Source organism: Drosophila montana, unplaced genomic scaffold (assembly GCF_035044405.1).
Source record: "Drosophila montana isolate Dmon_TW-CO22-7 unplaced genomic scaffold, ASM3504440v1 contig_3200_1, whole genome shotgun sequence".
Taxonomy (NCBI): Eukaryota; Metazoa; Arthropoda; class Insecta; order Diptera; family Drosophilidae; genus Drosophila; species Drosophila montana.
Window position 1 is genome coordinate 3,702,465 of NW_026998080.1, and position 27,992 is coordinate 3,730,456.

At 42.3% G+C, this 27,992-nt stretch overlaps 1 protein-coding gene across 1 annotated transcript; it reads left to right on the forward strand.

The window, feature by feature from the left end:
- On the forward strand, nucleotides 1–27,915 carry dnr1 (defense repressor 1). Its single transcript, XM_064687067.1, has 4 exons — nucleotides 1–1,309; nucleotides 24,247–25,193; nucleotides 26,089–26,679; nucleotides 26,746–27,915. Exons 1-4 carry the CDS (start codon nucleotides 1,223–1,225, stop codon nucleotides 27,008–27,010), a joined length of 1,890 nt encoding a protein of 629 aa, XP_064543137.1. The 5' UTR covers nucleotides 1–1,222; the 3' UTR covers nucleotides 27,011–27,915.
- Nucleotides 27,916–27,992: the final 77 nt, after the last annotated feature.

The window sequence follows — 27,992 nt, forward strand, 5'->3', positions numbered from 1 at the left end:
CTATGTTATTCATTGTGTGAGAAGGAAGAGGTTCGTTTCTTTTGCTGCATTGTGCAGGTCGGAAGCAAACAAAGATACGTAAAACAAAAATCCTTAATGGCATTGTGAACAGAGGCAGCTGCGTTGCACATGCGTGGCCTGCATTCATTTGGGAGAGAAAGAAACGCAACAACTGATTGTTAATTCAACTGTTGAACAGTTTACCTGCATGCTTAGTCTGTCGGTGCAGATGCAATGGAGTGGAAAATCTGATAACAAAAGAGAAGCTGTGTAAAACAGCAACAGCTGTGCCTGGCAATTGAATGGAACGGCATAGTCAACAGCTGCCACTCCCCCGCAGCTGAGAGCAACGACAGAAGAGAGAGCGCAGCAGTGTTAATTGCGAGAGCTCTGTTAGCAGTTACTACAGAGCTAAGAGCATGCAAAGAGAGGAGATACGAGGTGCGAATTGAAGCGTAGCCGTGGCCAGACTGTTGGCAGTTCATTTGAGCATAACAGCGGGCAAACAGTAGCAGCAGTCTGTTAAGTTAACAGCGCTGCTTGCCTCTTAAATGCTCTTTGCCTTGGCTTCGCCTCCAACTAGAATTCAATTGTATCGGGAACTTTGCGTTGAACGGACGGAAATCAGCAGTCAGCTCTGCATTGAAATCGACGTCAACGGCAACGGCGTCTGCCAAAATCGTGTTTAACAAAAATAGCAGCAACAAACAAAGCTAAAATATATATACTTAAACATATATCGACAGGGAAGCGAATATCTATAACAAAAGTGAAAAGTCGGCGTGCGGTGCCGCTAAAATGTCTACAAATTACCAAAGTGTTAAATCATTTAAGCAAATTAAGTACGCACCATAAAAAGAAGTGACTGCAATAGAACAGAAGCTGAAATCCCACGCAAAACTAAGTTAAACCAACATAGAGCCAAGCCAGGCTGAACGCAACCTGTAGCTCGGGCAGCGACAGCAACTGCGACGCCAACGCTAGCAGCGCAGCTGGCGCCTTGTACGTTTACGGACTTGGAATTGGTTTTCGTGTTTTCGTAACGCGGAAGCTCAAAAGCAAAGCCGCAGCAGAAGCAGAAAAAGCAGAGAAAAAAGAAAGAATTACAAAAACAAAATCAACAACAACAACAAGAAGAAAAGCGACAAACAGCTTTTACTTTTTGTTTGCTTTTTGTTTCGATTCAACAAGGAGTCGAGAAATCAAATCAGAAACCTTTAACATGTGGTGCATTGTGGACCTGCCGAACGGCATCCGACAGGCCGTCGAATTGGATCCCAAAGCCATCGGCCAAGAATGCCTCGAAAAGGTGAGCACAAGTCTTTGGACTTTGCGCGAAATACGCGTAAACAGCGAAACGGCAAACAGCAAGTGGCAACATTTGAATTGCAGATCGAAAAAATAGCTAAAACTCAAAAATAACACAGACATTGAACCCAGCTGAAAAATGTGCTATTAGGCAGGGTATTAGGCATAGCTAATTGATTGCTTACGCGTATTTCAAATAACATTTTGCCCATATTTCGAAAATAACAGATTTTATGGTAAACCCAATGACAAGCCTTTTTTTTTATGACCATATTTGTGCCTTGTTAGACCTTTACTAAAGGTTGTTCCCGACCTCCCCATTTAGTTGTATTAACTATTTGAAAACTAAGTATTTAATATTGATTTAGTTAATGTTTTAGTTTTCCCTTTAAGCCTTAAACTCTGCTGCAAAGATATGTTACAAATATTGTAATGTTTAGTTATGCACTTCAAACGAATTCGTCTTATTCCCTTCTCCACATTTTGCATTATAGAAACTATTTTGATTATTCATGTTTCAAATGTTTTTCTTATCAGTTTGTCATTTCTACTTATCAGCGCGCTGCTTAATTTGTTGTTTACGTGTTGTCGATGTTTGTTTATGCACTAATTCGTTTTAAATGCCGAGCGAGATGCCCTTGAGAGCAGGCGTCGTACCCCCCACATGGAGTCGTATGGGGTCTTGAGCAGTCGAAGTTTGCTTATCATCTGCTGCCTGGGTTCGAGGGCGTAGCTGCTTTTTAATTTCAGTGCGCAGAAGACACGGGAGAATTGAGAATTGAGAAGCGAGAAGCGTGAGTCGAGCCTCAAGAATAAAAATAACTTGAAGCGTGGAAAAACAAGGTCACAGCAGTACGTAGTACAGGGAGCCAAGTCCAGCTGGGGGCACACCATATATGGTCACACTTACAGCGAAACCTATATTATATGGCAGATATATATATTCCATATGCCATATGGGTTTTTACGACAGTTCAATGTCCAAGTGCGCGGCGCCCTCTTGAAAGCAAACACTCGAAGAGCCGCTGCTTCTGTTACGCCTCGCAGCAGAAGGCAGTTGGTTACCTCCCCCCCCCCCCACTCCCCCACCCTGCATCTTGTGCCTCATTTAGCCCCTTGACTTTGGGTCAGATTACGGCCCAATTCGGCAATTCGAGTTGTTTGTTAGCCTAATTAAGTCTATTGCCGTATTTGTGTTGGCCCAGCCCCAAATAGGTTCCAGCTCTTCGTTGTTTGTGTGCAATCTAATCAGAGACGAAAGTTATCAAAAGACCATAATACATACTCCATATGTACATACATCTGTATATGCGTGTATATCTGTATATGTGTGTGCATATCGGCCTTATGGCTAGTAAATGGCTGTGTAAATATGTGTACTCGACTCCTTCTCCTTGCCCCAGTCCAGTGCGTTGCCAAGTTTCTTATCGCCCGAAAGCTGAAAGCCACAGTAAATATTTTTCGTTAACTTCGTATTGTTTTTTTTGCCCACCTAATGGCACTTTTGCCATTATCTTATCACCTATCTGAGCCATCAACATCCAAAACTAGCGAGAAACTCGCTTACAAAATGCAGATAGGCGCTTTTATTTGGAATACCTATTGGGGTATAATTCCACCAAGCAAGTCTTAACAATAGCACATGCATTAACAATTGAAATAATCAAGAAAATTAAGAGATTAACTGTTCAAAGGAATAATTTTATTAATTCGTATTCTAACATGGGGACTTGCAAACTTAAAGATAAATTTACTAAAACCAATATTTTTCGAAAAATTTCATGAGTAGATCTTGGATATTTATTGAATCAGTTTCAGGCCGGAGTTTCAAAAATCCTTTTTGCCATGAAAAACACCTTAAAACAAAGATGAATTGGCTTAAAGTAATAAACTTTTAAGATCTTTGAATACGTAATCTAAATTTCTTGTTCCTTCAAACGTAATCTCTGAATCTTTTGCCTGATGCAATTTTCCGACGATGATTTCGTCAGGGAATTGAGCAGATGCTCAGTTTTTTATACTTAAATGTTAATTCAAATATCATTTAATTATTGCGTTAAATTTGTATCTGAAACAATTGCCTGTTGCCTTCGAATTGAAATCTGTTTCGGATACGTGATATTTGTGGTTTATTCATAATGATTATTCACGCGCTTCGAATGCCAAATGATTTATAAGTTATTCAGTATTCAGTTGCTGTGAATTTGTCTTTGTCACAAAGACGATTTGCCGCAATAATACGGTTAATATTTAATCGATCCGCTTGTGATTTACTGGACCTGCCGCTTATCAAAGCGAATTTGACTTTGATTTTAGCTTTTAGCTTTTAGTCACGGCTTATCAGCGATGACAAAGTTCTTGTTAGGCTGATAATGAGCGAGTGTCCGGCGTAGATTTATGACGATGCCAATCGATGAAGTCATTACCTGTCAACTGCCACGCCCCTCACCTCACCTCACCTCACCTCCCCTCCAACCCGCTATGGAAACCTGTTAATTGAATTACGCAAGTCGTTTTTTAATTAATTTCCAGCCAATTGCGAAATCAGAGCGCATATCAAATATATCTGCAAAGCACTTCACAGCCAATTAACTTCCCTTCTCAAGTGTTTGTCCGACCAGGGGCGGCAGTGGGCGTGGTTCACTACGTGATTCCATAAGCCATATGCGCCAAATAAGACGTAATAAAATTGCAGACATGTGTGATTCACGTGCGAATTGCAACTGGATCTGGTCATGGTCCGAAAAAGGGCGATCACAATATTTGTATCATTCACCAATCACAAACTTTACTTAGATTCAAACTTGTCAAAATTGTGCAGCAACATTCCATTTCAAGCAGGTTCCTAATGAATAAAAGAAAGAAGTGTCAAATTTTGACAGCCACTTTAACATTTGTTGTTTTTTTAAACAGAGTTTTGACAGCGTAATTTAAATAATAGTTTAAGTCTGGCTGAAAACTGGTCTTGGCTCTAAAAAGATAAAACACGCAGAAAAACATTTTGATATGAATAAATTATAATTTAAATTTGATTAAAAATGAATAACATTTTTTGTTTTTTTTTTATTTTGACTAAAATCAAGCTAATTTATTGAAACTTAACTTAACTTAAGATAAATCTTACTAATTATTAAGTCAATTAAAGTTAAGGTTTGTTAATGGCAAGATTTAAGGTGTGAATCCTGTGAAAATGTCGTCGTCTGCTGCATGGGAAACTAAAGATTCCCTGTGCTGCTAACTTCTCTCTAGCTTCTCGCTTCTATTGAACCTATGAAACCAACAAGGTATTGCGTTGGTTGAACCAAATGTCATTTAAAATTTTCTGACTAACTGCAATTTGGCCGTGTGATTAGGCATTTGTCAAGCCCGCAGACGGAAGGCCGTGCGAGGCAGTCTGGCTATCAGGCAATCGGCATTCTGTGCCCGAAACGAGGCTTGAGCCGATCAAGATTAGGAGCAGCTGGTGCAAATGAACTGTGCACTGGCCAGATAAGCGGCACTCCCATGGTAACAGAAGGTGGGCGGAGGGGGGGGGGGTGGGGCGAGGGGGATGGATGGGCTTAGCTGTGCATCGGCTTGTGAATTGCATAATTTAGAAAAGCGGCTGCGCTTATCGCTGGTGGGTATTGAACCCGAGTGCGCCGGGCGGGGCTTGGAAGGTTTTGCATTTGAATTTGCACGTAAGGTTCCCTCGAATGGCAAAAGTTCTGTATAGTCAGAGGGCTGCCCCTTTCTCGCTTTAGCCGCTTGCATGTCAAAGGCAAATTACAAAAATGTTCGTTACGGGGATTCAATTCAACTGCATTCAAAGTCAGCCGGGGGCAGAGTTCCGTTTCGTGCCAGACGACGGTGGGTGGCTCCCGGCTCCCGGCTCCCGGCTCTCGGATCCCTCGTGTGTGGATGATGGTGCTCGGTGCCTGCACCATGGGCGACATCAAGCAACAGTTTTCGCAGCTTGTTAATGAGTTTGCTAATTACCTGTTACTTGTTGCTACAGTGGAGCCTGCTGCAAAGCAACACAAACTCAACAATAGGAGACCATATGAAAGAGTTCTTCCTAAATGTACTTCGCATAATAAACAAAGTTCTTGCATTTACCCACTCCGATTCACAAACGTATCGGATCGCTTATCGTGTGCCCACTGTACTGCAGGCAATTACATTTTGCGGTTTCGAGTGGCTACTTATTCCGAGTACTGCAACTGCCATCGAAATCGAACTGCATTCACGACTGCAAGGCGCAAAGTCCACAAAATATTGCCATGACGCTGCACATTTGCCGTCACTCGAGTACCTCGAGAGAATTATGATTAATCAATCGACTTTTTTACTGCCTAAAAAATAAAGTTAACGAATGGGCGCAAAGAACACAGATTCTATGATTCATACGCGAGTTGTTTCTGAGAGAGCGAAACAGTCTGTATTTCAACTAGATCTTCTCAGGGAATAAACATTTATATTATATTATTATATAAAGATATTATAATTATATAAATTATTTAAAAAGCTACGTTCTATAATTCACGCTGATTCCAAGCGAATTGAACCACATTTGAGGTTTTTCTTGAGTCGTTAAACTCTGTCGAGCTGTGAGTAGCAGCCATGGGAATACTGATTCACCTTTCATTTGATAAAGAGCTACTTTTTCTTCCGACTTTATAAGCATCCAGTTGAGGCTGCGATTCCATTGTACCTCAGCCAGCTGACATCAATCATCAATAGCATCAATGGCTATTCTATTGACTGAGGCCACATCAGATTGCCAGAGCAAGTTGTCAGCTCAATGTATGCAAACTGTGCTCTAATTTGACTTGTTGGGTGTAATTATATTTGTGCCCAGTGCTGTCACTGCCGTGGGCGGGATGCAGCTGCAAAGATCAAGGATGCAGCGGATATGGCTGAGGTATGCGCAGGAGGCGAGGCATGTGCGAGGTATGTGCGAGAGGCAGGCTCAAGTGCGTGGCAACAATTGAAAGGCGAAGGCGTCGACGACAAAATCCCAGAGCTGATGAGGCATCTCAAGTGGCCCGCCCGGCAAGCGGGTCAAGTGCAGCAGCTGCCGCTGGCCAATTTGCCTGACAGCCGTCAGCAAAGGAGGCGCCTAGTTTTTGCATGCTTGGCACATGGCTGCCAAGGAGAGCGTATCTGTATCTGTATCTGTGTCTGTATCTGTATCTGATGGATACACAAGTTCTATGAACTAGCCGATGTGTGAGTGTGTGTGTGCGTGTATTTATTTATGTATGATTAAAAATAAAAACCAGAACAAAACAAGCAAACGCTGATAAATCATTAGCACAACAAGCACTGAGTATCGTTGGCCTCCGTTTTTATCGCCCGCTCTCTGATAAGCAACCTGAGAAAAAAAACCCGAACAGGGACGATCACGAATAAAATGAAATAAAACAGAACCGAGCAGCACAGACAGCCCGAAATGATAAAGGCAAAGATATCAAAGCAATCAAAGCGTAAATGATAAATAATCGTAAATAATTTCTTTGCACGAATTCTTGAGGCGCAATTCGCTCGGCTGCCTTTTTGCACAATGTGTAGCAGATGTCACCATTTATTGCTATTTTATTTATTTTTTTGCATTACTTAAGTATTTCTTAATTAATTTTAATGCTCTGCTAGCTGGCTTATTAAGTTTACAGCTGCAAAATTGGCCTTGATCAATTCCTGAACAACTTTTCGTAATACTCATTGCAGGAGCTTAAAACTTTGTTCAGCAACTCAATGTGTGCCTCGATATTTGCAGTTTATACAAAACACTTTTTACATATCCCATACCCATTAAAACGGTGCACAACAAGGGTATGATGGTTGTGTGCAACTGTGTGCGACAGGCAAGAGACCGACCCTTGGGTAGATCTAGCCATGTTCTTCCGCAAATCTCGTTAACTATAGAGGCTAAGGGGCTCAAACTATGAAATATAGTTTCTCGCATGCTATATCTTCTACCATTTTTATAATATCGAAAACTATCAATTTTGAAGAAAGTTTGCTTAAGCATAACTCCGAGACGAAGAATATTGCTTTCGTTGAACAGCTTTGGCTTGAAGGACTTAAGGAGTATCTCCTAGTCTCGCACTCCCAACTTCAACACTCTTGTTTATGTCGTTGTCTATACTTTCTCGTATGTCAAATCTTCTTCCCTTTTTATATTATCCAAAACTATCAATTTTAAATAAGGTTCGCTTAACAACATTCTCCGGATAAATTCGTCTAGCTTGGACTTGAGGCACAGAAGTTATTCAAGGAGTATCTCCTAGTCTCGCACGCCCAACTGGAGCACTCTTGCTTATGTCGTTGTCTGGCCTTTATCACACATTTCTTTTTGCCCTGTTGCCTTCTGTTAGTGCTGCTTTTTTCTTCTTTTGCTGTCGGTTCCGTAGGTGTTATTGTTATTGTGCCAAGCCCCAGACACAAAAAAATTAAAACGCAAAAAACGCCAAACGAGATTTACCTATACAGATGTGTATATTCATATATATGTATATATATGTATCTTTGACAAACTGTGCTCACATATGCATTTGTATCTGTATCTGTCTCTGTGTCTGTCTCTGTATCTGTATCTGTCTGTGTAGTTATTTGTATCTATGGCTGGCTGTCTCTTTGGCTTTCTGGTGTTATTGTTGACATTTCGCCTTGCAGTTGAACTGCCGTCGAGAGTTGTTAACAATTTATGCAAACATCATATTTATAACATTCTATTTGCACAGTAAAATTCTGGCTTTTGATAGCTTTCAGATACTTTTATAAATTGCGACTCTCTAGATAGTTGACTATGATGTTTTCAAATATATATCTTAGCGAATTTAAAATTGTGTTCTAAAGATATATTGTGGTTTTTTGTGGGATTCGTGGCTTCCTCCAGGGCCACTTTATTTTCAGTTTATCATTGCGTATCAAGGTCTATATTATTTATTTAAATTTTTAAGCTGTTTCACTTTATTTAGGCTGTGTTATTTGTTATGTTTTTCTGCGGGTACGCTCCATAACGAATTAACCAAAATAAAAAACAAATAACAAGAACAAGAAAAATCCCCAACAAGTTTTTGCCATAAATTTTAAACACACGCTGATGACGGCTCCCATGTGTACGCACGCACACATATTTAAATATATATACATACATATATATGCATATATATATATACATACATATGCATGTATAATATAGAGTATTTACTTTAGACACATTTTGTATGGTTTGCTACCATTTTTTCCGCACCCAACTTCGAACTGCGCAATAGTAGGGGAAACAAAAAATATATACATATATTATATAAAATACAAAATAAAAACCAAAACAATTTTGTTTAACAATTTGCACTTCAAATTTTAGCAGCCATAAAATTAGTTATGCTCAAATTCATTTGCTGGCAATTTGCTTGCTGTTGTTGCTGTTCTTGCGATTGTTCGATTTCTGTTTTTGTGTGTTTGCGATTTAATTAGCATGCGGGCCGAGCTTGGAGCTGGCTAAGCCAATAAAGCAAATCCAGTTGGCTAACGCACTGCGAGAATTGGCCAGTAGATTTGCATTGATTGCTGCAATCAGAGCACAGCCCAATTCCATGTGGCACCACACTTTTTGCATTTGCCCATGCCTAATCGAATATGGCCACAGATATGCCTTTTATTTATTTGCATATGGAATGCAGATTTCGGAGCAGGCTGACCCAAAAAACGTATATACATATATTTGTCCCCATGCACACAGTTATTTATGCATGCAAATAATTGCGAATATTCGACAAGATATTTCAATAATTTAATAGTCTTCCGCTAGCTTGCTTTCGCTTTATTGTTTCCTCCCGAATTGAATTGAATTTTCCAAACAATTAAATCCTGCACTCGCGAACAACAACGGACGGAGCTGCATTTATCGTCTTCCTCATTGACGTTGGCCAATTTCAAAATTAATTGCAACAACTGCCCAAATGCCCCAAGTACCTCCATCCTCCATCCTGCGCCCTTCGCCTCTATCAACATGCACTTGCCCATAGCTGTCGCTTTCATTGCGGCAGAGTCGTCTATCAACTGCAGCTTTGTGGGTCATGTGGAGCGACCCAAAACGACCGACTGGGAGACAGACAGAGCGACGCATTGTGGCGCCAGGGTTGTCATTCAACTCAATCGATTTGAATATGGAAATGAGTTCTAACTATTTCCGCAACATGCCAAAGAACTCGTTCGAATGCAACAAAGTGCCCAAATATCCAATATGCAGCCAAAAATTAAATTAAATTCGATTAATCTACCATATTCACACGGTCCTTCAAATAGGATTGGCCAGAGTTGTCATGTAACACAATCGATTTGAATATGGAAATGAGTATTCTGAGTATTTCCGGAACATTCAAATATCCAATATGCAGCCAAAAATTAAATTAAATTCGATTAATCTACCATATTCACAAGGTCCTTCAAATAGGATTGGCCAGGGTTGTCATGTAACTCAATCGATTTGACTATGGAAATGAGTTCCGAGTATTTCCGGAACATTAAAATATCCAATATTCAGCCAAAAATTAAATTAAATTCGACTAAACTATCTTTCGAATACACTAGGACTCCATTTCGAAAGCTTCGGCAACTCTGGCAGCGCCTGGCGACAGTAGCTTGTTTTGTGCGTGCACCTGTCCTCCTGCCCGACCGCCCGCCCGCCCGCCTGCCTCCCCTGCGCCCTGTACCCAAATGCCTTGTGTGTTTAGTGCGTGTCCTTGCCAAGGCAGCGCAATTTATGTTTACAGCCTGGCGCTGGCTTTGGCTTTGGGTTTGGCTTTGGCGATGCGCCCGGCAAATGTATCTGGCGAAATCGCCGCGGGGAGGCGCCGCCGGTTGCGTCCAATCAAAATGAAATTAAGTATATTCGCGTGCCGCAGTCGCAGCTGTGGGTGGTTGGGAGGTTGAGTATTCGGATGGGGTTGGGTGTCAGCTTTTTGCGCGCTGTAATGAAGTCTGCGCACGTGACGTGCGAGACTCAAAAGCGCGCTTTGTCCGTTCTTTGTATCGATTAATTGTTAAAGCCAAACAACTGAGCCGAGAGGGAAGGGTGGGGGGGGGGGATGTGCTGGCCAAGCTGGCGGCCATTCCCTGGCTAATTAGCCATGACTGTGCGGGCGACAATGCCAACGGACAACGACAATGCGATCTTAACAGGCGCCGCTAATCCAGCGACAATGCGTTGGCCTCCCGCAGTCCAAGGCAGCTTTGGCTTGTTCTGGTTGAGCCTTGCAGGCTTTTAAGCTGACACTTAATGCAATTACCGCTCACTGTGCAACTATGCCACAGTGGTGCAACACATTTGAAAAAAGTTGAATCCAAAATCATATACTGATCCATCAGCATTTAGCTGGGTTAGGAAATACACCTCTAATCAAGCCAATAATCAATATTTCAGTCTTTAATCTTGAATTTTGTAATTCCTATTTTTTCATTATCCTGTTATCCCTAGGAATTCTATATAAATTATTAAACCTAAAGAAGAATGTAGCAAAGGTTTAGGACTATTCAATAATTCAATTCTGTTATCCCTACGAAGTCTATAGAAATTATTAAACTTAAAGAAAAATGTAGCAAAGTTTCAGGACTTTTCAATAACAAAAGTCTGAGCTTGAATCTTCTCTAATGCTCGAACCACTGTGCATTGGCTGTAAACAGTGGACAGGCAGCTCGACTGCCTGCCACTTGGGCCGTAATACTTTTATGATGATGACCAGGACCCGGACGAACTAAGGCGGCATCAATAGGGGAATCAATGTATGTAGCTGCTGCTGCTGCTGCTGGCAAATGATAATACCATTTAGGCTAGGTGAGGAGAGCTGCGAGTATTATTCGTAGCTGTGCCCATATATATCCGTGGCCATTGTTCCTGGCTGGCTCGTGCTCGTAATATCCTTGAACTGCTTTTGCTGGCGCTGCAGCTGGCAAAGAGGAAACGGCAAAGCCATAGAAACCTGACGGGGCGCAACACCAGCAACAAAGCTGCAGCGGAAACACAGCCAGCCCCCCTCCCCCCGTACCCCTCGACATCCTTGGGACACCCTTTGAACGGGCAAACATCGCTTAGAACAATAATAAACAATAAAAAAAAAAGAAGGCGCCTGCTTTAAAAAAATTTGTACAGGCCAGGAAAGCGAACATAGAATTCCGGCTGGGGTTTAGCTTGTGGTTGGGCGGGAACTCGGGGGTTAGCTGGGTGGTTGGGTGGTTGGGTGGTTGCTCGGGAATCGCTTTGGCCGTCGAAAACAATAAATTGCGTGAAAATGAAGCCAAAAACCGCAAACGACAACCACAACAATGCCAATGCATTGAATGCCTTGTTATTGTTGTCGAATTCAGAATTCCGAGGCGAAAGCAACAGCCAGCACCTGCAGCCTGCCACCAGCCCATGCCCCAAGCACAGCCTCACAGCCCCGCACACCTTAACACCCCGCTGCCCCACATCCGGCTCCCCACTCCAGAGCCTGCTCCCCTTGCTGCCTCGCAACCTTCCCTCCGTGAGTGCCATTTTGATGTGTCTCTAATGGCAGCGTTTCGCCTTTGTTTCGCTTTATATCGTGGCTTTTATTGTTTTTCATGTGGTTTTCAGCTTTTCCTTGCGCTATGCATGCATATAGTATGCATATATATATATATATATATACATATAGTTTGCTGAAAATCGGTAATACAAAAACAAACAACGGAACGGAAATTCCGATGGGCCCCCCGCGATAAGAAAGCAATTTAAGCTGAAGTCCGCTGTGGATGGTCGTTGAATATAAAAGGCTCAGCTCCTAACTGGCTTTAAGTAAAAGCATCAAATGGATAATACATATATATATATATATAGAGAGAGAGAGAGAGAGAGAGAGAGAGAGAGAATAAAGCAAATTCCTCATTTTCAAGGTCAGGCCTCGGCGACACAGAAATGTTAATTAAACTGGAATCCAATTATTTGTATTATCTTAGGCGCACTAGGAAAAATAATGAAGTGGAAAAACGCTTGCGGCATTTGGAAAATATTTGCATTGTTTTCCGTGTGTTAAGGCCCATTTGATATTCTCCTCACGACAACAACAAATGCAGCTAATGGCCATTTAATTGGGCCTCTTTAAACGGAATCTCTGTCGACCTGCAAGCGAAATTAATTAAACTGCTGTAAATAATTAATTAAAAACCTTGCTATTCGCACAAAAGGGACGAAAGTGTCATTCAGCAAAAATAAAAACAACAAAACAAGAACAAAAACAAAGTACAACAAAACGTGACCTTTAACCGAGAGAGATTTCAAGGAAATAATCGCAGTAGCAAATGCTATTTATTATATAGGAATGCAAATTAAAAAAAAAAAAAAAGAAAAATAAATAAAATACTAATTGACAATCGTAAATCCATATAATAATAAGCTACATAGTTTTAACTGCGAACCTGATACTTTCCGTGCATTATTTATTAACTTGTAAATATTTACATTTCCGTTTTGTTGATTTACGAACGCAACCAGCCAAAGTACAATTTCGAGGACTTTGGCACGTTAGATTGCTCAGAACTTGTGCCAAAGTTGCGTCTGATTCGCAACAAATCCATTTGTGGCAACATTTTAGAGGGATTCGGCAAACAAAAAGTTTATGAGGTTGGTAAACAAAGTCGAAACAAAGATATACACGCCGACTAGGGCAGGGAAATGGATCTCACATTTCTAAATGGTAACAAGCTTATAGATTTTTGTTATGAGAATTTAAATTGATTGCACACAGAAGATACATATACAAATTACACTAAGAGGGGGCTTTGGATAATACGAACTTAAAGTGGCAAAAAACTGTGCTCAACAACATGAAATAGAATGCCATGAGCCTGACGCAGGTCGCCGGTTCAAATTCAGCACAGACTTTCAACCGAAGACTACATTTTTTCTTCTAATTTAAAACAATTTCTTTGTTTTATATATGCCATGAGCCTAAGACAGGTCGCCGGTTCAAATTCAGCACAGACTTTCAACCGAAGACTACATTTTTCTTCTTCTAATTGAGAAAATTCTTCTAGTTTGATGCATAGCAATTAGCTAACCTTTATTAGAATTCCATTCAAATTGAATTTATATATAGAATTTAAAAAAATTGTCAAATTTTAGTGTTAGTCATACAAGATTTATATTGAATTAAGCTCACCTTTGCATATCAAATAATTATTAATATATTTAGATATTCATAAGCCTCAGGCCAAACTGTTCGCCATGCTGCCCTCCTGTTTCCCCTCCTGTTTCACTGCTGAATCTCAAATTTCCGCATTTTCAACGAAGTGAAAATGGCCATTTGGCATATGCTTGACAGCGGGGGTGCGGTTCGAGGGGGGTAGCCCACGCGTGCTGTCCTTAAATGTCGGCCGGGGGAAGCGCCCACTTGGTCGAGCAAATTGTGTTGACTTTGGCGTTCAGGCATCATTAACTGCGATGACCAAGTCATTTGAATGGCCTGCAGCATGCGAATGACGGATAGACAGGCCGGCCAACTGGTGGGCAGTCCGGTGTCGGAGGTCACGGCATGCGGAGGCGTGACACGCGCGATTCCGATACGGTTGTCGTCAAAGTGAACCAATGGGAACAAGGTCGAGCACAATTACTGCTGGCATAATGAGGGCCGTGCACGAAAGGCAAAGACCAAGCCACAAGAGCTGAGCCCATCCAACCCGTCCAATCCGGTTAGGATTTGGATTTAACGACGTATTATTACAACCTGGCGCTGTTTGCATATCAAATTCAAAATGATCAGGTGCAAACATGAATTGCTGTGCGGACAGGGCCCTGCGACGTTTAGGTGCCACACAGACACTGACGCTGGCGGTGCTAAAAAACGGCAGAAAATCAATACAAGGCAGACGGCAAGGCACCTGGCAAGGCACCTGGCAACAGGCGGACAAATCCAGCAGATACAAATTCGCCTTGCAGATACAGCTACAAATACAAAAGCCGACAAGTGTATCTGTGTGCTCGTGTGTGTATTTGATAACTTAATTGAAATACATTGGAGTGTATTTCTGGTGTTGAGCCAAAAGATTGTCGTGTGGCATCTGAATTTATGGGTAAACAAGCGAGTTGGCCATGGTCAAGAGGCTGCAGCAGCAGCAGCAGCAGCAGCAGGATAAATCATCTGCAGCAGCTGCGCTGCAGGACAACAGATATGCCCATAAAAATATCCTATGCATATGTATATCTGCCTCCCACTTCGGCAGCTGTGGGCGTGTTTTAACGCCAATATTTTCGGTTATGGGCTTGTACTACTTTTTTTTCACCCCCTCCCCTCTCCCTCTCTCGACCATGCTGGCATAAGTGCTTTGTACTACTTTGCCAAATTGGAAATGAGTCCTGGTCGCTGGCGCTAAAACGATTTGCATTTACCGCCAGCATTTTATCTGCAATTTTGAGTGTGACAACAATTTGGAAGCGGGCCATCAGCCAAAAAGCTAAGCCGCCTCCAATGCTTAACATATTCCCCGTACAATCGAGTCGAAATACCTCGTGAGCACAAGAGTTCGAATATCTATAGCTAAAAGCTAAAATTCAATATGACTCATAGGAACCCAATGAATTTGTAAATTCCTCTTTGTATCTCATCCGTAAACGTTTCTCAAATAGAACTGAGCAATATAAGAGTTTTATTTTGATATCTAGAGTTCAGTTCAGTAAGAAGTTTCCATTGCAGGGTATCTTACTGTCGACTATAACCAATGAATTTGTAATAGTTGAATAGTTCCTCTGTGTGTCTCATCCGTAAACGTGAACTAAACAACATAAGAGTTTGATTTTGATACCCAGAGTTCAGTTCAGCAAAAAGTTTGCATTAAACGTGAACTTAAAAGTTTGCATTAAACGTGAACTAAACAACATAAGAGTTTGATTTTGATACCCAGAGTTCAGTTCAGCAAAAAGTTTGCATTGCTGGGTATCTCACTGTCGACTATAACCAATGAATTTGTCAGTTCCTCTTTGTGTCTCATCCGTAAACGTTTCTCATTTAGAACTCAGCAATATAAGAGATTAATTTTGATAACTAGAGTTCAGTTCAGTAAGAAGTTTGCCTTGCTGGGTATCTGACTGTCGACCATGCCCAACTGGGCTAGTTTCTTGGCTGTTTTTAGTACATTTTGCATGCTTTGGCAAAGTGCAGCTTAATATAATCGTATTATGCATCTTGGCTATGACAAAAATGCACTAAAAACGTTGGCAGCCATCGCATCTAGAAGAAATGCCGCTTGCCGCTTTTTGGGGCATCTTTACACTTGGCCCCATCATGGAGCGCCAGTCGCATTTCGTTTTCATTTGGCTTGGAGCTGCCTCAAGACCCTGACCTCTGATTTACAAGTCACACTGACTATATCCATCCGCCTCGGTGCACACACACATCATCCATCGCACGAAATGTTTGCATGCATTTTAGAATGTAAGGCCCGGAGAACTGGAATATGTGTGTGCACTGAATAGTCCTCTATTTGCGGCAAAGTTTTTCCACACACACACACGCACACACACATACACACCTACACATTATATATACGAAATACAGGCTCACATATTTACGTATTTGTTTGGTACATTTGAAAAGTTTTGCGCATTTCGTTTAGGCAGACCAAAATGTAATTTATCATGGCCAAAATGTGATGTGATTTTCAGAAACAAACATTACCACAGTTATGCAACAAAAAACTCTGGCAAGACTTTTACACTGTCTTTTTGTTGCCCAAACTCACAAAAATATGGGCAGAACAAGTTCATTTAACGGAAATATACTTTAGTTCTGAGCGAACTAGTTCACATTAACGAAATATGATTTTTGAAACAAGTTACGTTTGCGTTACTTCGTATCAATTTGGTAAATGTAATCTTTTAATAACTATTAATAATTGCTAATAATAATAATCAGCAGCACATTAAAAGCTATTTTTCTCAATATAAAATTTAAAACGTATTTACTAAATTAAATAACGCATTCCATTTTAACGATGTGAACAAGCATGTCGATTCTGGCCCCTCCTCCGCACGCCTCTGCCCTATCATGGCGCTCGGCGAAAGTTCAGCTAAAGTTCAGCAGCTGACAAAGTTCACATGAAATGACCGAAAGTTGGCCAATCTCGCGTCACGTTCTGGCAATTGAGAATGCGACATGCTAATTAGTGAGTGGCCCTTACGAAATGCACTCACTGCCAACGTTTTATATCTATCAGCTACCTCATTCCCACTCATGGGCTCTTATGTGGCGTAATAATTTAATGCGTTTTCATGTTTCTTCTCCCCTTGTTGTTGTTGTTGTGGTTGCTGCTTCTTTTATAAGGCATGCAATTCGTCGCTGTAAAGTTGTTTGCTTTGCACACACACACACACACACACAAACTCAAATTTACAGTCGCACTTACACTCACTTACTCACTCAACGTCTGTTGGAGGGAGCCACTCTCGCGCGCTCAGGACCTCTCCTTGTCTTTTATGGAGTTGGCTTTTCCGCAATTTCGCCACTGAAAATGACGCATACAAAAATTATGGGCCCTGCAATGGACAAAGAATTTTGCGTGTTTAACTTTGTCGCCTGCTGTTGCTGTTGTTTTGGCGAGCATCATTTTGCTTGCAGCCTCCGCTGGCTGCGCAGCTGGCGCTGCTGTCGCTACAGTCGCCTGCGCCGCTGTGCAAAAAGTCACGTAGCCAGCCGGGCCGAGTTTTACATTTTCATTACGCCTGTTTAAAAATGTGCAGCGCAGTCAGCTTGGCGAGGCGAACGGGTACGTCAGGAGTGGAGCCGGCTGCCCGCTGGGCGCATGCTGTGAATTGGGGCCACAGCCGCAGCCACAGCGACTGCAGCAATAGTGTAACGGTACCTTTTTGTCCGTAATTGCCCACAAAAAAAAGGTGCTGACGACACTTAACAGCTTCTGCTGCCGCTCCTGCTGCTCCAATAAACTGAGGCAGAGCTTGCGGCCGGCCATGCGAGTGAAATCAAAGCTGCGCTGCAGCCGCCGCAGCCGCTGCAGCCGCTGCCACTACGAAGCTTTCACCGAAACTCAATTAAGTTAACAAATACGCGCGCAGGCAGACCTTGGACCAGGGACATGGGCTGGCCACGGGCTGCAACAGGACATCGAAAACTGACAGACACACCTGTGCCCTTTGTCACACTCACCCACCCGATACCCCCTGTCGTTCCGTTCATTGAAATCCATCAATGTCAATGCAAACGCGGGCTGCTTCTCAATTATGCCATAAATCGCAGCTGGGCAGAATTTTGTTAATTTTAAATGCTCTTTATTTCTGTAGCTTTACCTTTTAGTTATGCATTTGTTGTTTTGTTTTTCTATTTTTCGTGAATTTGTTTTGTTTTCGCTGCCGCTGCTGCTGCTATAGTTGTTGCTGTTGTTGCTGCTCTGCAGTCTCGTTTTGCAATAAAATTTATGTGCAATGTTCAAAGTCCAATGGTCAGTCGGTCGTGCACACATGCATACGAACGCATGCTTACGCACACACGTACACGTCAATAAAATGCAGGCAAATGCAAGAAGAGAACAAGCTGCACGCGGTCGGACAGAAGCAACAGCAACAAAACTTGAGCTATTTTCAACAGTGACGAAAACACGGAGAGACGCCCAGCAGAATGGCAGCATGTAAAGGAGAAGGGCACGGGGAAGTAATAAGGCGAATGCAAATCCAAATACTAGACAGCAATCAAAATGTGCAAGAAGGAGTGGGAAAGGGCATGTTACTGAGCGCGATAAGCAAAAGTTTAAGTACAACAGCAGAATATGGGGGTAACAGGGGACTTAAAAGTTTAAACTAATCTCAAGTAAGCGAATCGAAAGTGAAATTGGATTCTGTTCCTGGGAAGATATTGTGTGCATACATACATAGATTGCACATACCGTTACATGCTCACTTACATATAGAATGTACTGTATATTGCGCTTGCAACAATTTATTAAGTATTTTATGCTGATTAATTTGAATTGTATGCCTAACAACAAAATACGCTGAGTTTGTTTAAAATAAGCTAAAGTCATTTGGGTCAGAGACTCCAATTAATTAGCGTCTATACAGACTTACATGGCATACGTGCATATGTCCACATACATATGTACATATATACGGCACGAGAAAAAACAATATTTATCAGTTGATCTTTGTGTATAAAATACTCTAGTTAACATATGTATATGTACATGTATATATATTGTACATTATCCAATTCATGAACCTGATTTCCCTCACACATGAACCCAGGTTTTGGTTCAAGCCCAGCTTTTTCATGTGTATATGTATGTACATATGTTTGCATTTTAAAATATTAATTAAACATTTAAAATTGGTACGGCTTGCAACCTTGATATGCATGCATGTATTTTCGGATATGTATTCATAAGATGCCGTCATTCTAGTTGCCATTCGTTGCATCACAGGTTTGCAACCTTGTCTGACATTCGTTTATGATAATTTAAAAAGAACTTATGTAACTCTAGATGTGTGCATATTCATTTATCTACATAGATCACTTAATGATTGCCTCAATTAGAATGGTTATCATTTTCGAGTGGCACACGCTCAGCACGTGATTTGGCCAGACACGTAAGTTAACCGTGTATCGGTACTTTCGCAATTAAGTGCAATTTATGGCTAGAAGTCTTGCGCCAGGGCCCAAGTGCCCAAGCGCCCAGCGTCACGAACCCGTTCCCTGCCGCTAATCAAACTGAATGCATTGAACCTGTTTGCTAGCCACTCTCGCCGCCCTCTCTTTGGCCTTCGCTTTCATTGCCAAGATGCAGTCGCTGTCAAGCGGCTTCCCCTTTTCTATTAGCGTACGCTGCGCTCTCCCACCCCCTTCCCAGCGTAATCATCGTCATCTTTGGTGATCACTCGACGAGCGCGTGCTCAGTTAGCAACAACAACACCAACAACAACAACAGCAATTCTAACCATCTATGGGGGTCTTTTCAGCGGCTGTGTCTGCCGCTCGTTTTGCCTTTTTGCTGTGTATTTATTTATTTTATTTTCATTTTATAAGGCGCTGAGAGAGTTGAACAATGTTAAACCGCCAACGTGTCAAGCACGATTAGGCGACGGCGACGGCGACGTGAGCACCATCAGATCCGACTGAAGATGAGCATGTATACAGTTAGCTTGTACATTAAAATGCACATACTTACATACATATGTATGTATGTTTACTTGGAGGTCTTTACAGTTATTTGTACATAAATATGTAGATATGTATGTCCCCGCCTAATTTTTCACCCACGCTCTCTTACTGCTAACATTCTTTTCTACTTAGCTGCAATCGTTTCGAAATGCCGACGCTTACGCCATGTGTGGCCATCAAAATGCATTTTAAGCGCATAAATAAAATATTTTGTTGCTTGGTGATAAGGAAAACGAGCATTTAAAATTAGTTTCAATTGCAAGTGTGGCTTTCCACTTGAATGCGTATATATGTAGATATTTCTATACATGTGTGTACGCACGTTAATACAGACGGAGACCAACAGTAATTTAGAGTGCAAAGTCCATAGCCGGCGAGCACTGCTTCAGCTGACGTCACTTGCTGGCAGAGCAAAGCTGCGACGCATCGTTCAGTTACTGTTTTCAAGCATCATATGGCACTTGTTCGTTTCTCAGTCTCTGATTTGTTTGTACCGCTTAAAATATTTTCAATTATGGCGATTTATCAACAACCACAACAAACGGCAAAGACAGCAGAACACACAAAACACAAACATAACAAGCAAAAGCATCGCTACCGATCACCAAAAGCAACAAAAACAACATTAACATTCACTGTACGAATGCGAGTCCAAAGTCCAAACGGCATTTCAGAGGCACGAGTCCAAAGTCCAATTCGAATGCAATGGTCGGGTTTTCTGCTCATCCGGCCAGCATGTTGTGCGAGTCATAGCCCCCACCTCCATCTCTCGTTCGCACTCGTTTACAATTTTGTTTGTGTTTGCTGCTGCTGCAGAGAGCAACACTCTCTTACTCGCTCCCCTCAGCAGCACTTGTATTTTTTTTTTGCTTGCTCCGTTTTGTTTACCTTTGTGAACAGTTGTAACGCCGTCCGCAACTCTCTTGACTGCAGCTCTCTTAAGATTGGGGCTCTTGAAACTTTTAAAACATGCGTCCGCGTCTGTTGATTGCATGTTAAAAAGTTAATAACTTTGCCTTAGCAGAGACTGTTGCTGGTAATTTTGTTTATTTTTTACGGACTAAATAAAATTATACAGCCCCAGTAACAACAACAACAAACATTTCATGGCATTTATATGTGCCTACATACATGTATGTATGTGTAAAGGCACATGTACATATTACGAAATGCAATAAATGCCAAATTGTGACTGTGACGGCCCCGTGGGGCAATATTTTCATTTCAATTTGTGTCACCTTCGGGGCACTGTTCAATTTTCGAATGAGATAGGAATCACTGCAGCTGCTGCTGCTGGTGCTGACGTCACACGCCCACACAGCGGGCGTGGCATTATACAATCTTGCTACAAATTGTATACAAATTATGCAGCTTTTGTTATCCGCGCCCAATCCGTACGCCTTTGAAATGCCCCCTCCTCCATAGATGTAGTTAAACTCACACATACACACGCTCACACACACACACACACACACACACACACAGCTGTCACCGGCTTTTGTTGAGAAAAAAATAAGTTCACGTTTCGCATTTGCTTTGATGCGATTCGCATTTTATTTAATTTTAGCGAAACGAAACGAACAAAATATATATACATATACATATATATTGTGGACTTTGCACCTTCGCTAGCGACGTCGCAGTCGCCGTCGCCGTCGCAGTCGACGGCAACGTTTTTGTGTTGAATGGATTTAGCAATTGTTGTTGTTGTTGCCGTTACCTTTCAGCCATTTGCCACGTTTCGCGCTCAAAAAAAAAACCAACAACAATGCGAAATGCTTAATAATTATAATTGCGAGCAGGAACAGTATTTAAATATTTTCGACATGTTACCAAAACTATATTATGTACAAGATTAATTTTCGTAATTTTATCGAAATTTTCATTTCATGTAGAATCTAAAAATAAATGACATAGGCAACATTCCTAAAGACAAGAAACGAATACAACTGAAACAATTTGGACAATTTATTTGATTTGGCTTTTTGGCTACGAACCGAACATTAAACTTGATTAGTTCTAGATTAATATTAGAAAAAATGCCAAAATTGGTTCTGGTTTTTCAACTGAAAATTTATCTATAATTTGTTTAGTTTTTAAATGGAATTCCATCTTTACTAATCATCTTCTGAGTATGGCTTTGTAATTATTGCTCGCCTTTAACTTGGCATCTATTAACTCAATTACAGTTTTCATCTGTGTCGAATTCGCAATCAAGAGTTCAGTCATCGTGCTAACGACTCGTGAATGCACTCGTGAATGGGACTCAAATACAATCGACTAATTAAGCTGCCAAATGCCGTTGACAGTTGCGAGTTGCCTTGCGGGCGGGTTGGGGGTTGGGGGGGGCAAGTGCCGGTTGTCTCACATGCAAAACGCAATTAATTACGCATAATCCAGTTGGCAGATCGATTTACATGCAACTCGCCCTGGCAACCTGCAGCGCCTTGCCACTTGTAGCTCAAGTCCCAAACACAATCTCTCAGTCATCTCTCTATACATTGTCATCCCTCCCACATTTTGCGGCGGAAGTGGAAGTCTCGCCCAGGGTTGTCGCTTTCAGGGCTGCTGCTCGCTGTTGTTGTTGTTGTTGTTGCGGTTGCTGCTGCTGTTGCCAGGGCCGTGAGCAGCGCTGCATCTAATGAAGCCTCTCGAGAACCTACGTCAATCAAAGAATTCGAACAATCGAAATGTGAAATGTCTGCACAGTTGATTGACAATTCGAAGCAACTGTAAATCCGCTTTATTGGCATCAAAATAATTAAATATTTATCGTGAACTTAACCAATTAGTTAGATAACTGTCCATAACAAAATAATTGGGGAAATAAATCCAATTACGTTAGCATTTCCAGATAAACACCTGTCCTGCTTTGCGCAACAAATAATAATAGCAAATAATAATAAACTATTGTATAAATAAATTAGCACATTAATACCATAGATAAATATTTATTACATAATAATAATAAAAGCAACTTTCCTTTAATCTCTTAAATAATTCTCTCTTGCTAATTGGTTTTATTAAATGAAAGAATTTCCTTGCGAATGGACAAAATATTTCTAATTAACGCTAAAATAAGTCTTTAGTTCTTATGAACACAATGACTCGCTGTCAGATACCCTGTAACACTAGTTCCAATTGGTTTAGTAGAGAGGCAAATTAAATTCGAATATCCAATTTGAATTAAGAGTAGGTTCTTATTGGATTCACTCAATAATTGTGAATGCCAATGTGCCCGGGATTTGTTCACAAGTTTTTATTTGTGCGCACATTTTGCCAGGGCTAATTCCAGCCACGCCCACATACACACACTTACACACGCGCACACACACACACACAAGGTTCATCTGAAATTCTGCGGCTGTCTAATTGGAAAGTGAAAATGTGCGAGGCGCTGACGCGTGACTCCTTGGGAGCAACTTGTTGCCTTGCTGCCTACCTGGCGGCATGCCTCTTGGCTCACAAGTTGCCTCATTATGCAAAGTGCTGTTGGGCCAGGGGCAGGTCGGGTGCTTGGGTGGAAAGCAGGAGGAGGACGGAGGACGGAGGGCCTCTGCGCGTGTTGACACAACTGAGAAATTGTTGTTGGAATTTGTGTGAGCTGTGCAAATTTCATTTTATTTTGCCATCGCTGCTGACCCAAGCAACTCGCCCCCGCGTGCAACTGGTGCAAGCAGCGCTAGGGGATGGAGAGAGTGGTGGAGAGGTGGAGGGGGTGGAGGGGGAGGAGGTGGGGGGGGGGGGGTTGCGTGGCATGCCACGCTGGATGGCTGCCAGTTAAATCAAACGTACAGCATCGTGAACGCGTGGACTTTGCTGATTTGCAGTTGGTTATGTTGTCGTTTTCGTAGTCGATTGGGCTTATACCCATTAGTTGACGCTGTCAATGGGGTATATCAGCTGAAAGGGTCTTCTTTACTGAAAAAAACAAATTCAATTAAAAGTCCTTTGATTAAAAACAAATTCGTTTTACAATAACTTGTCTTTAAGTATAGTCATACTTCCTTTGGGTTAATCTCTTGACTTGACAGGATATTCCTTAGTCAGTTCCAGGCGACTCGAAAGCAGAATCCTTGGAGCTGTTGTTGTTGTTGTTGTTGTCAAGGCTGACGTGCAGCAAACATTTGAATTCGTTCCATTCGCAATGATGACACACTCGTTGCATAAGCAAATATTCCGAGGCCTTATCCTCCCTCATTCCACGCCCACACGCCCACGCACACACGCCCACACACACACATCCTGCCAGACGCAGTTGTCGTTGGGTGCTGTCATAGCAACGATGTTGGATTTGACAAGTCCACAGACAGGACAACTGACAGGACATTGTCGACTGGTTCCCAGCAGTCGCAGCTGACAAGCTCAGCTGATAAGCTTCGGAAAGCGTTTAGGTTGTTTTCCTTTCAAGGCATTCAGCTTAAAAGCAGTCGAGAGATTTCTCCATTAGATTAAACGACGCAAAACGTATCTGAACAGATAAGTTATTCTCTTCGAAGAATCGATTAGTAATGCATCAACTGCCCTTTAACTTGTCTAGCGCTATAACACGTTGGGAATTATAAGTATTTTTGCTTCATTTATACCCTCAACTAAATGTGAACAACTGATTAATTCGTTAATCGCTTTGAAGAATCGATTGGTATATTACATACACAAGATATTATCAACTGCCCTTTAGCTTGTCTAGCGCTATAACACGTTGGGAATTATAAGTTTTTATGCTTCTTATATATAAACCTCAACTAAATGTGGACATTTGTTTGCTTTGCAGGTATGCAAGGGACTGGGCATCATCTGTGAGATGGAGTACTTCGGCCTGGAGCCGTGGACGCCCAACCAGAAGGAGTCCCGCACCCGTCAATGGTACAACCTGAGGAACCGCCTGCACGGCGACAGCGGCAGCAGCGGCAGCGGCGTCCAGCTGATGCTAGCGATGCGCGTGAAATTCTGGGTGCCCGTGCACAGCATACTGCAGGAGAGCGTGCGGAATCTGTTCTATATGCAGGCGCGCAGGGATCTGCTGGAGGCGCGGCTGTGCGCTCACGACTGGAGCAATGCGGCCAAGCTGGCGGCGCTGCTCTGCCAGGCGGATGGGCTGCGCTTCAATGAGCAGGCGCTGCGCGCCGAGTGCCCGATGCGGATGCGCCGCGAGCTGGCCCAGCAGCAGCTGGCGCAGCAGCAGCAGCACAAGCTGGAGCAGCAGCGCAAGGAGAAGGAGCACGTGCTCAGCTTCAAGAAGCGCCGCCTCTCCAAGCAGAAGTCCGTCGAGCACATCGAGTGCTGTGCCCTTGCCGCGCCCACCACGACGATCGTCGCCAGTCCCAACAACTTGCAGCCATCGCCGTCAGCGTCAGTTTCCGCATCCGCCTCCAGCTCGAGCAGCCCCAGCAACAGCAGCAGCAGCCACTCGGGCCTGGACGAGCGCCTCGCCAGCAATCCGCTGCGCATGTACGAGGAATACGTGATCCTACCCAATGCCTGCGACAGCGAGCCCCCGGGCGACTTTCTGCGCCAGATTGCCACCGAGCACAGCAAGCTGGCCAAGCTGCCGATGCCGCCCAAGTCGGCCAAGTACTGGCTACTGCGTGAGATCCAGGAGCTCAGCGGCTACGGCGAGGAGCTCTTCAGCGGCCTCACCACCAACGAGAGCGCCACCCGCTGCGACATCGCAGTGGGCGCCCATGGCATCACCGTCATTCGCGGGGACGAAAAAGAAAGGTGAGCTCCCGTACCTTAAAAGAAGTCCAAGCAGGCCGTGCTGCCAGCTTTTGCCAACTAGTTTTTTATGCCTAAGTCCTGCTCTGATTATATTCCATTTTTATGTAATACAAAGCTTTGAAAGCTCAGACAGAAGCTCTAGCAAAGATTATATTAGCTTTAAAAATCAAAAAAATCAAGAAAAACATATTAAAGCTTAAAGTGGAATATAGGCAAGAGAAAAAGCCCAATTGAACTTTCTCTCATTAGCTTAAGTATTTCTCATCTTATCCTATGATTATTTCCACATAAGATAATAAATAGTTCGGAGCTTTATAAGCATATTAAAGCTTAACGTGCATTTAAAGCACAAAAAAGATCAATTGCATAACTCTATTCAAGTATTTTTGGCATTGTTCATGACAATTTTTAGATTAATTAAAAATATTTCAGGACTTTGCAATAATCTTTAAGCTTAAGTTTCAAGTTTTCCATCTTATTTTATGAATATTTCCAAGTGTGTTAAAGCTTAAAGTGCACTTAACGCACAGAAAAGCTCAAGTCTTTTCAAACTTAATAAGCTTACGTATCAGTTAAAGGTAGTCATTGAGCTTTTATATATTATTTTAACTTTATTCAAGTTATTTTCATCTTATTTTATGATTATTTTTACAATATTTAATCAATCAGTTGAAAGCTTTGCAAGCTTATTAAAGCTTCAAGTGTAAGGTACGACAAGAAAAGCTTAACTGAGCTTTCGCATATCTGTTTAACTCTGTTTAAGTATTTTCCATGGATATTTCAACAACAATTAAAAATAGTTCGGAGCTTTGTAAGCACCTTCTTAAAGCTTGAAAAGCTTAAAGCTTGTTGAGCAATAAACTATATTGAATATGTTGTGATTTGTCTGTTGCAGCATCCCGTTCAGTGCCATTGCCGCTGCCAAGTCGCTGAGGCGCACGTTTAAGCTGGAGTATGTGGACGACCACAACGATCGGAAGGAGCTGGAGATAAAGCTGGCCAAGCAGCCGATTGCCGCCGGCCTCTACCGCTCGATAACGGAGCGGCATGCGTTCTACGTGTGCGACAAGGTGCGCTGCGTGGTGACAAATCAGTTTACGCGAGATCTGAAGGGCACCATTGCATCGATGTTCAAGGAGGACACGGAGCTGGGCAAGCGCTACGTATTCGATATACAGCACACGTGCCGCGAGGTGCACGATCAGGCGCGCCGCAAGCTGCACGAGCGCGGCTTCGATGTGGCCGCGATGGCGGCCATCGATGATGCCAGCAGCTGTGAGCCGGGCGGCCTGGATGCAGCCGGTTCCATGGCCGGCAAGATAGATTTGGCCATACGCGAGAAGGAGGCGCGTGAGGCGGCGATTGAGCGCTGCGTGGACAATCGCATACACGAGGCCATGCAGTGCAAGATCTGCATGGATCGTGCGATCAACACCGTGTTCAATCCCTGCTGTCACGTCATTGCCTGTGCGCAGTGTGCGGCTAGGTGAGTGCCAAACTACTAATCAATTCATTAATTATTTACTAATTGCCATACTTTGATCCTTCACAGGTGCAACAACTGCCCCAACTGCCGCGTTAAGATAACCAGCGTAGTCAAAATCTATCTGCCACCCGAACTGCGCACCAGCCAGACCCTGGCCAGCAGCAGCTGCAGCAGCATCGCTGGTCCCTCGCCGGATCATCAGCTGGAGCAGCAGCTGGAGCAGCAGCCAGACAGCTCAGTCTCAGTCTCGGCCTCAGCCTCGGCCACGTCGTCGCCAGAGGCGGCCGCTGCGCCGCCTGGCGTGGGGCCAAAGGTGACAACGGCTGCCTAGAATTGGCTGTGCTCGCTGCTGTTCCGGCTGATGGAATGGGTGTGCGTGCCGATTGTCTGATCACCGCGCAGTCGTGATCCTGATCTCGTGTTGAATGCTGTTGAATCTATGACCATATATATATATATACACCATATATATATATACTATTTCGAGGGAACAAACCAAAAATGATGCAAAACAAAACAAAACAAAAGATAACACACACCTTAGCCTGTATACTCTCTGTATCTTTACTCAAGTATTTTATGGATATGAACCACGCGACGATAAAGTGCTATTTAACCCTATCTAAGACTTAACTACTTAGCCTCCTTAGCTCGTAATACCAGATATACATACATACATATATATATATAGCCTATACGAATACTAAGTACATAATTATAGCTGTAAAACTAATGCGAATGTACAACATGGCCCTGTTCAGTCAAGAACAGTCAGAAAAAACAATATATAGAAAAAGAAAATACAAGTTAACAAGTTAAGAAGTTAACAGGAAAACAGCGGCTAACAAAATCGGTTACTTACAATATTTTACTTTAGAACTAAACATACATATACATGCATATATATGTCTATATATATATATATATATATACGATACGAAACTCGAGATGTATTTATTATTATATATAATGCAAATGCCTAAAACTCTTAGTATTTATTAACACTTTAACGCTAACCTTGCCCAGCCCCAATTCTCATATATGTCTTCTATACATACATATATATACTCTATATGTGAACAATATGTGTATATATAGTCGTTTATAGTTTATAGACAAGCGTACAATAACAAGAACTAGTACTAAGTACCTGCAAACTGCAAAATGCGTTTCTCTGCTGCAGATATTAAACGTAGTCAATAATAAATGTTAACATGTTATACCATATACAATCAACGTATTTATTTACTTTACTCTTATTTGATTTGATTTGATTTCAGTTCTTTTCGGTTCTTATCAAGCCCTCTTCAATT